General features: G+C 48.9%; 1 protein-coding gene across 1 annotated transcript in view; it reads right to left on the bottom strand.

Annotated features, from left to right (window-relative positions):
* Positions 1-655: 655 nt before the first annotated feature.
* Positions 656-10877, bottom strand: part of LOC144752247 (germ cell nuclear acidic protein-like) — a 111666-nt gene continuing 101444 nt past the window's right edge. Inside the window, exons 11-12 of the mRNA XM_078640252.1 lie at positions 4942-5146; positions 656-1045 (exon numbers count right to left, since the gene is read on the bottom strand). Coding sequence (XP_078496378.1) covers positions 796-1045; positions 4942-5146 — 455 coding nt within the window. The 3' untranslated portion in view covers positions 656-795. The remainder of the gene's footprint in view (positions 1046-4941; positions 5147-10877) is intronic.

Here is a 10877-nt window from a genome sequence, read left to right as displayed (position 1 = left end):
TCACCCAAAACACTCAGGAAAAGCAGAGATAAAAATAATGTACATTTTTCACCTGCCCACTCGAGGGCTGCACTCAACCGCACATACGAGCAAGTACCAGTATTTTTCAAGTGCATAAAAAGAAACTGAAGCAGGAAGGTGAAATCGATAGGAAACATTTATTAGCGGTCTCGAATATAAAAAAAATTCATATATCTTGAAATTTAAATACAAAAATAAGTCTCTTCGGTCTAGAAATCTCAGGGAAAAGTCATCCTTTCACAGTGACAGCTAGAATCTGGTTTGAACGTTAGAGGAACTGGATCTGCAGCAATGGAGCATTGAACTGAAAACAACCCTCGCGCAGGGCGAACGCAGTGAGGTAGGTCGAAGGCACACAACATGGAAGAGTAAGCACATACTATACTACTCTCTAATGAAGAGACAACCACTTATGTACTTTCAGACTTTCTAGCATCCAAGGATGGGCACAGAGTTAAATTACACAAAATTAATCTCCCTTTACCAGGGCTCAGTCTCAAGCGATGGAGTCTCCTTAGGCTGCTCCTCCCTGCAGCGCAGACATACACATACGTTTTTCGAAGGCTCAGAAAAGTAAGATATTCACACATAAGTGCAAGGAAGGATGCATTAATTTGACACATTTGAACACACACCATAGTTAGCACCTGTTCTGCACATGGTTTAGCACTTGTGAACTGGAGACACTTATAAATACCCTCCCCCTTCAATCCCCCCAGCGTGAACAATGGACTCCATCAATAAACTGGCTCCAAGCCCTCTGAAGGCGGGTGTCTACGATGCAGCAATCTGTGCCTTGGTTGCAAAGTCCGCGCTGAGCTTCCGCATCACTTCGGCGTGGCTGAGCCCCGTTGAACCCTTCTTGGCAGATCCATAATTTTCTTTCACAAACTTTGCAAAGGGGTTGAGCTTGGTGCTAGAAGCAGAGCCATCTTTGCGTGTACTTGGTAGAAGAACCAGCTGTCCCTGGCAAAGTGCACAAACAAAGCGCTCTGTGTCCAAGGATTTGGAATGGCGGCCGATCCTGCCAAAGGAAAGAAGAAGATGTAAGACTTTGTTTCCAACAGACCAGGAGATGTACTGTCCAACAGTGCCGGGTTCCGTTCACTGCGGGAGGCGAGCTTGATGGGTGGGACAAGCTTGTATTATCAGGGCTCGAAAAATCTGCTCGCATTGTTGTGCAAGATTTATTCAGGACATGCTACTTTTAGGGAGTACTCATCCTTTCTGGCAGTTGAAAATCCTCTAACTTCAGGGATGACAAACTGACCTCTATCTGAAAGCTGAACAAATGTGACAAGATGACAAATTTTAAAGGCATCTTCACTGCTCACAAAGTGAAAGAGCAATAAAAATGGCATTACATTTTGTTATCTTGTCACATTTGCTGGCTTTCAGAGACAAAAGTCAGCTTATCTTATTACATTTATTTTTCTTTCTGTGACTTAAGTTAGAGGATTTTGTACAGTGAACTGTGCAAAGCCTCTTAAATAAAAGGCTGCAAGATGTCAAGCTTTTTCTCTACACTGAATTAGCCAAGTGAACTGTTCAAACATTTCAAATATATTTCACTAATTATAAAGACACATTTTTGCAATTCTGTGGTGAACAAAAATATTTTTATAGGATCAAAACAAATGAGAAGACTTTACTTGGGCTTGTGCACATTTGAAGTATTTTTTGCTGAAACCCAATGTTCAAACATTGTTTATGCGTGATTATCAGTAAAACCACATGTTGGTGGGAATGTTTTGTGGCCACGTCAATGGAAAGTATGCTATCTGTTAATGACAGTGCACTACCACATCATGCTTTGGTAATATATTTATGAAAAGTGAACTTGGAAATATTCCTGCTCCTGCCCAGATGACAATGCTATTAGTGAACTAAGAGGTGAGCCAGGAATCCTGTGTACCCTATATATGGGCTCGATTCTGGTTATACATGGAGAAAATATTTAGTTTAGGAAATAGAGTTTTTTTGTACAGCAGAAATAGTGAACTTGCATATTTGAAGGTGCTCTCATGTGATAATGAAGAAAAAGGCGCCTCCATAAAACAAAATATTTGCCTAGTATCACAATTTGAGACCAGTTCACGGGTCAAGTATATTACAGTTAGGTTGAGTAGATTATTAAAGTTACTAGACCTGCAGGTCTAGTAACATTTTTATGATTTTTCGAGCCCCGATCACAACATTGTTTTTCAGTACAAATGTATTTTTATAGATTTTTTCCTTTACACAACAATGAATTCCCAAAAAACAACCCTCCCTCTCTTTTCCGGTCATTCATACACCCCTACGGTCATCTAATTTTCCGTTCTCTTTAATCAAGACCCTTTACTATGAAGTACATGTACCATTCAGCCGTCATGTTTAAGATTGTGTTCATTTCTCTCCTGTCATTACATTTAGTCTTGATTCTTCCAGACTGCATAACAATCTTTACTTGCTGTACTGCTTTAAGTCCCAGCTAAAGTACCACAATATAGTGCTGCATCGCTTTCAGAAGTCTTTCTTCTTCCAGCCAGATGTTCTGTGCTCGCTTTTCCCTGCCTAGCACCCACCACAACTTCGCCATCCACATAGCTTCTCTTGGCACTACCGTTGTTCCCCTCAGCTCCAGTATAGAGTTTTTTTGCTAACAGTAATACATGGGATATAGTTTTTCCTCTCTGGTGAACAGGGGGCATATTTTTCTGAGAGGGGCTTTGAAGCATTATCGCCTCTGGGAATTCTGCTACGTGAGAACCGGATACTTCTTCAATGATTAGAATTATCCCTTTCCAGAATTGCTGCAATGTTGCGCAAAACCACACGTGTGTCGGTGTACCAATGTTTCCATATCCCCCCACAACATATCATGTCTCCTGGATGGCTTGGTCGTTCCAGTTGTTCTGGGGTGTGATTTTGATTTCCCCTGCATGGGAGGGGGCTACATTATTGACCTTTGTTTAGAGAGTGCCCCATTGTTTGTAATAAATTACTCTTCCCAATTCTTGTTCCCAGGGTCTCCGTAATGGGTGAATTCCTTTCTGCTGTTAGGATGTTGTGGTAGGACATGTCTCTTATCTATTTTTCAAAGGGGTAAGTGCTCTTTCTGCTCCCAGTCTATCTTGGGAAAGCTGGGTCCAGTGTGCACTGGAGAAGACCCATATTTCTCTTTCATCAGTTCAGAGTGTTTAATCTCTTCATAGCTGAAAACATCCCGTAATGTTTCACAGCGCCCTTCTGCCCAGTTTAGAAATCAATGTCTCCCACTCCCATGTATGGACGCTCGGTTTACCCATTGCGAGGTAAAGGGCGAGGTAAAGGACGTGAAGCTCAAATCAACTCCTATTGAGTCCCACACGTTCAGAGTGGTGCTGGTGATAGGGGAAATATACAATTGTGGTTTACTATGAAATCTAACATTTATCAACCTCCATCGAGTGTGTGGTTCACCATGCACCAGGCTTTCTTCGTTTCCCTTCTGACTCACTCAACAAGATATGTCAGAGGAGCAGTCTGACGGAAATCTACTCATTTTCAGAGAAGCAATCCACTCTAAATAATACATTCGCCAGTTTAGGCTTTACTGCGTTGTTATTATAATAGAGTTTTATATAGCGCACAGAACCCTAAACAGGTTCCAGCCGCCAAGGCCTCAGATAGGGGCTAGCAGCAGAGACCGGATTAAAACAAACAGGTCTTCAAGTTCCTTTAGAAGAGGGTCAGAAAGGGGCAGTTTCTCAGATGCTCGGGTAAGTTGTTCCACAATTTGGGGTCCAGATATGAGAAGGAGCGGCCTCCCATATGAGCCAGTTTGAATCTGGGAGCTGTGTACAGGAACCGATATTCAAACATAGAACGCGAGTGGGCTGCTAGGGGACTACTGGTTCTTGAAGGCATCATGGACCGGTGCCTGACCTTTGCCTTATGCATGTGGCATAATGCCTTGAACTGTAGCCTCTTTTCCACTGTGAGCCGGTGAATCTCCGGGAGGAGGCATGACAGAGGCACGTCTCGGAGTCGATATAGTAGCCTAGCAGCAAGAGTTCTGGGCTTCTTGCAGACATCTGATGGAGGCCTTCTCTGCCCCTAGATAGAGGATATGCCTATAGTCTAATCTTGACAGGATCAGGGCCTGAAGAACCGTCCTTTGAGCTGAAAAGGGAACATCAAATAATTTTTCGTAGCCATTTCAGGACCACAAAACAGGTGGCGGCTAGCCTAGCGACCTGAGCTTTCACTGGCAGATTCCTGTCCAGCCAAAAATCTATGTCCTTAACTTTGCGGCCGGTTCAGGAAGAGTCTTAGGCAAGTGCCCTGGGCCCCAAATAGTCAATTCCCAGCACCATTACCTCAAACCTTTGTTTGCCAAACAGTCTAGGCTCTCAATCAAGCGAGTTTGTGTGTTAAGGACTGACGGACGACTACTCAGCAGCTTATGGCGACCCAGCATCCTGGGGCATCTACTGGTGCCAGCAGCAAACCAACAAGAATGCCTTCTTTGCCGGGCCTGAACAGAGGACAGGAATTTTTAACAGAACTTTGACCGTCACTACTTTCTCTTCCTCTTTTGCGCAATAATACTCAGTGATCACCAGCTGCGCCCATCTGTGGAGGTGGATATAAATCACTTCCTCAGAGAAGGGAAACTCTTCTGGCTTCCACAAATGTTTGTTTCTTCTATACATTATGGCCTTACTGATTCCATTTGTAAGAAAGACCACTTGAGAAAGAAATGATACAGGACCGGAACAAGTACTACAAACAAACTGCCATAGGCAGGTGAAGCTGAGAGCAAAGTGAGCAGAGGATGACAGTGGGCAGAGGGGTCGAGACAAGTCACTGAGTGGGATGGGGGAAGGGGCGCATGCACAAACACACAAACACACACGCACACACACACCGCCAAGCAGCTGCGAGTATACTCACGTAGTGGTGCAGCGAGAGCACTGATAGGTAAACTTGTAATTGATTTCGTAGGAGTGACAGCGAGTGACCATTGGCAGCTCCGGATGAATGACAGTCGACTTCTTAGCATAGCATCTCCAGAACTGACCGTGTCCGTCACGCACCGCATTGATCAGCCACGTGGCCGCGTGGCAGACCTCGTGAATGAGGGTGTCTCGCAGGCGATCTGTGGAAAGGGGAAGAACGCAAAGCTTCAGTGGAGGTCGAAATTCTATACAGACCTGGCACGAGAAAGGAGACCAACACCAACCAGTGACTGCGAGACGAGCTTAGAACATGATACAAGTGTCTGATACCTACCAATGAGAGAGTCTGCCACTGCTAAAAGAAACCAACATACCTTCACCAGTTAGGTCAAAACCCCTCTAAGTGCACCGTCCCGGGATTTTACAATAAACACAACAACCCTCACAGCTGCTCACTAATTCAAGACCCCCGGCTGGACTGATGGGAGCATCTGAAAGACGGGAGGATGCAGGCATAGAGGGTTCAGCCGAGGACATCACCGCAGCTCCTTTCATAAAAGCTACAGTAGCCTTCCAAGGAGATCGTCTTTGAGGATGCCCAGACTGACTGTCTCTGGATACTGCTGATCACTGCAGGTTAGAAAGGGCGAGTCTGTGCCTGATGCTCGACAGGCTCTTGCAAGAGCAGATGTGGCCCTGGAGGGTTTTGTAACCACATTTTTTTTATACATCTTTTTTATTAACAAAAACAAATGGTTTCCATACAAATGAAAACAATATACTTTACAGTGGATCGGCGGCTACAGTTATACAACATTGTTCACAATCTACAGTTTCCTTAATTCTCCGATGTCCCCAAGGTTATCCCGGTTAACCCATTAACCTCCTGTGCTTTTTAGTTGGAGTCCCCTCAATCGGTCAGTAAATCACCTCGGTATGCCATCCATGCCCCCAGGTCTTTTCCCATTGTCGTGGGCACCCTCTACTCTGGTACACAGTGTGTTCTGCCCTCTGGCACCAGCCAAGATCTTTTTTCCAGCCCACCACCGATGGAACCTCACTAGCACCCCATAGCCGGGCAATATTTCATTTCGCCACTATGCCCGCCAGTGCTAGCCAAGTTGCAGCCCATTTGGGCCAACACTACCTCCCCGGTCAACCACAGAATATGCCACCTATCGTCACCGGGACCGTGGAGCCCTCCACCTCAGACATGACCTAGGCTATGTTCCCCCAGTACCTTTGTATCAGGGGACACGCTCACAGGATATGAAAGAATGTCCCGGTCTCCTCACATCCCCGCCTGCACTGGTCAGACCCACAATAGCCCATGCGATACTGCGCAGTCCACAAAACAAACCTTCAGGGCTGGACGTTTTGTTCCAGCTCAGTTACTCAACACAACGTTGAAGATAGTTGGGATACGTTTACACTCTGGTCTATATAATGGCTTTTCAGGATACTGAATAGTGGATCAGGTGAACATTGAAGGCTGTGAGAGGGGGCGGAAGGGGGGCGAAGCCAGTGGTATTCTAGGAGTCAAAGACTTCTTCAGCGCTGGGATAGCAGTCGACAGGTTTTATTTTGGTCAGGATAAATTAAATAAATAGCAGACACAGGGGGCAAGGAGAGAAGATTCCATATTAAGCTATGGATTGTATAATGGCCGTCCTCAGTAAAGTTCGCCGAAATGGTATAAGACTATCGTTAATGAGTTTTGTTCATTGCATCATGCCCATGCGATTAACATGTTGTTGGTCACATCGGAAATCGCACTCGTTGAAATAGCATACCGGATTGACTGGGTGCAGGTCAATGGTGTTGATCAAGCAGATCCCTGGAGATGACCAATCAAGTAACCTGGTAGGATAAACAGATAGCAAGGCTTGCCCCCTAGGACCACTGACCCACTTGGCCTGCAGAGTGCATTTCAGTCCTCATATTGTTTAGAGTTCTAAGAGTCGCGGTTCAAGGGGTCAAATCCTCAGCTGAAGCGCTCGTTGCTGCTCATTCTAGGAGCTCTTTGCTGAATGTGGCGCGGCCAGATCAGGCTGAGGTCACGGTAATCAATCTAACCGAGTTAAGAACAGAGATAACCCTTCGCTGGATGGACCGGTGCACTGCAATGGCTGAGGCGGGAAGGGTAGAATGTGAACAGTGCAGGGTCCAGAACAATTCCATGGAGGAGGTCAGGGGAGATTTGCCCCAATGTGAGTCGGCAGCTTTGAGAATAAATAACATCCAATATGTACAGGTATGTGTGTGGGCTGGAGCCTAAAGGGGGCCATGTTATTCTAACTGTACTTGTAAATCCAAAAGGATAATAAACAGTGAAAACTAAATAGTGCAATGAGCGCGGAGATCAAAAAAGTGCTGTATGGCAAATATGTCACGAGTGGGAGAGAGCTATTTGAAGAACCACCCGATTGGTTAAGAAGGGAAGTCTGCAATATAAGCCACTTTTTGTCAGAGGCACCTCAAAGACTGCCGGCGTATAAACTATACCCACCAGTCTTCGTAAACCCTTCTAACAGCTTAACACACCCAAGGGAACCCCTCCCCCATAGGCTTGCTCCTCCAGGACGCTAGGGCTGTAACCAAAAGGATCTTGTGCTAGCTTTGTGCATACAATCCCACAAGCAGCCCCCCCCACCCTAGCCCCCTACTCCATTTTCTTCCTTCAAACAGATGCGTTCCCTCAGAACGCCCCAGTTCAGGCCGGTTGCAACAGTCGGGGGAGCGTATTTTACAGGTGTTTATACTGGACACATACAACAAAGTTGTTCTTGTTGGGGTGGCCTTGATTCTGGCAGCACCTGGCTCATAACTTCAGATTCTTAAAGCTCTGAATGGAAAAGAATTTCTAGAAAGTACCTCTCTCGTCAGCCCCATCAACGTGGACTCTTGCTGAAATATACAGTGAGCAAGGAGGTACATCTAGGATCTATCAGGGAAGAGATTAAGGATCTCGAGTCACGTTCAATGAGCAAGTTTACCAGAGGCTCGCAGCAAATGGCCGACTAGGTAGTGTCTTTCCGGAGCTCCGCTGAGCCAGTCTAAATCCGACGTTCCTGGAGGAACTGGAACAAAGGAGACAACTGCGGAGGGGAGACCCGGTGAGTGGGGAGGTGTCAAGGCCATCCGCCCCCCCCCCACCCCCTAGATGCATCCCGCGATCCCCTGAGACGGGCTGCTGGGACCACCGCGGCGACCGGAGAAGCCCGCCCACTCGGGGCTGAGAGACAGGCCCAGGAGCGGTGGTGAAGAGATACAGGCCAGTGGGAACGCGGGAGTGGAGCTGCCTGCCCCGACGCGCTCCGCGGACCCTGGATACTGGTCGACACCGGGGGCGGCGGTATCAAGACTTTGGAGATAGGGCCCGGCAGGGGGGACCTGTGGAGCCCCGCCTCACTGTGCCGCTCACCTGGTGCCGTGCAGTGAGACACCGGCCCGCCGGCACCGGGGGCTTGTGTTTGGAGGTCCAGCGTGAAAGGGAGACCGCCTGACCCTGAGACAGCGGGGGTTGGAAGCTGAGACTGCTCCGCCGGGCCTGTGAGACGCTTCTCCTCCCCTGGATACGGCCCCCCGGACTGCAAACAAAGGGCTGCGATACACAGTGGGTCACCATAACAGGGGGAACACGCAGCCAGGACATACGGGGGAGAAGGCCGGGTAGCCCATATAGAAGACGTGGGAGGAGCCACCGGCCCGACGGCACTGGGACACCAGACTAAGGGTTCAGCGGCCGGGGAGACCCTTCGAACCAGGCATCACAGGAGGTGGGGGTTGCGGCAACGACATCAGGCCAACATGTGGCCCCCCCCCTAACGGGAACCCCCCCTCCCATCTTAGCGCCGGACCTCTGGTCCACCAACGAGAGCCTGACGTGGACAGTGAGACCCCATAACTGCACCTGAGGATCCGTCTACGCCTATCATAGCTGTAGGGTGCAGGTCAATCAGAGACTTGCAGAGCTCTCCTTGCGGATCACCGCAGTGGCCGGGCACAGGGACTCCCATCCGGGAAACGGCGGACAGGGGAGCTGCTCATCGCTCTCAGCCTGTGCACAGATCCATCCGGGCAGGGGAACTGGCACTCCCCTACCCCTCCTCCCCCCAACCCACCCCCATCCCCCACCTCCATTCACCGTGACCTAGAACACGACAGGACCCGACGACAGACGGGAGGATACACCATGGGGAAGAAAGAGACAGTCACCCGAACCCCTAGACAAGGTACCCAGGACCGGTATGCTACTGCCCCCCCGGCTGCGGAGTCTGAGGCCCAGGGACAAAGCTCGTATACGGAACTCCTGATGAATGCCATCCAGGCATCGCGAAACGACATACAGGCATCCAGGGCTGCCCTTGAAGTAAAAATCGGCGAAGTGGGATCAGAAGTTACCCTCCTGAGACAGGACTTCTGTAACTTAACGGAGAGGGTGACCACGGCGGAGACGCGGCTGGGAGAGGCGGAAGATTCGCTTACCACATTGAAGAGAGACATGGCGGACCTCCAGGCATCCCACAAGCAGCTCCAATAGAAGGTGGACGATGCGGAAAACAGGGCACGCCAAAACAACCTACGCTTTGTAGGATTTAGGGAAGGAATCGAAGGGAACAACATGCCGGCCTTCCTCCACACATGGGTGCAAGAGACCTTCCCGGCAGCACGCTTCTCCAACTGTTTTATCGTGGAAAGGGTACACAGGGCCCTATTAGCGAAGCCTCCGGAAGGAGCGAGACCGCGACCGGTCATAGCCCGATTCCTGAATTTTGCAGATCGCGATCTCATACTGCGAGAAGCTCGGAAGATGGGTGAAATACGGTTTGATAACACGACAATTATGATCTTCTCGGATTATAGTCAAGAAGTCCAGAAACAACGGCGCTCCTTCGACATGGTGAAGGCAAAACTGAGGGACCTACATATACAATATATGTTGCTTTTCCCCGCGAAGCTCAAGGTCATCTAGAAGGACAAATCGTACTTCCTCACACACCCTGATGATGCGTGGCAATGGCTGGAGGAGCGGCCCCCGAGACAAGGACAATTGGCAGAAAGGCGGGAGGTGACGGATGAGCCGCGACCTGTGGAGAACGCATGGGAACTACCGAAATCTCAGAGGTCGAGGGGAGCGAGGGGACGCAAGAAGATAACGGTGACCCCGTACAAGACGCTGTCTCAGACCACTCACCTGCGCAGACAAACGCCTCCTCCAGAGGAGAGGGGAAATGATGGCTCCAGATTTCGCTGCCTGGAAAAATCCACCCGCTCAGACGGTGAAGAGGGAAATGTGGGAAACACCTCCGAGGAAGAAGATAATGGCCACCAATCTATACACCCGTTAGCTGCAGAGATCCATGAGATGGAACAAGATCCGGCCGGAGGGAACGGGACCTCACCAGATGCTACCCAAGACTCTCATTCGTGATTATGGGGCGTAATGGACACACAGTTTCTGGCTTGGACGGAAAACACGCAAGTTGCTACACCCCCCTTTACAAAACTTTTTTTGGTTTAAATTGTGTGGTTTGATTGCTCTCGGATTACTGTCCGGGTAATAAAGGGTTAAGGGATTGTTGGGGTGGGCGACAGGCCTTCTCTACCCAAGAGTCCCGGACAATGCTAGCAGCAGATAAGAGGCTGGCGGGAGGGAGAGGTTGTTGAGAGGGGGAGTTTTTGCAGTTTTATAGTTGTGGGTTTTTGGGTACTGAGATGCGGAGGGGGGGGCGTATTGGGGGTGGGGGAGATATCGGACATGTCAGAATGGTCACCTTTGCAGAGGCACGAGACACTCCATCAGAGAGAGAACAGAACACCCCCACAGCAGAAAATGGCAAGATCACGGATAGCCACAGGGAACAGACTAAGGGCCTAGAGGAGCTATCGATATTAACGTGGAATGTAAATGGCCTGGGCAGCAAGATT

Source organism: Lissotriton helveticus, chromosome 4_2 (assembly GCF_964261635.1).
Source record: "Lissotriton helveticus chromosome 4_2, aLisHel1.1, whole genome shotgun sequence".
NCBI lineage: Eukaryota > Metazoa > Chordata > Amphibia > Caudata > Salamandridae > Lissotriton > Lissotriton helveticus.
This window is presented reverse-complemented; position numbering and strand designations above follow the sequence as displayed.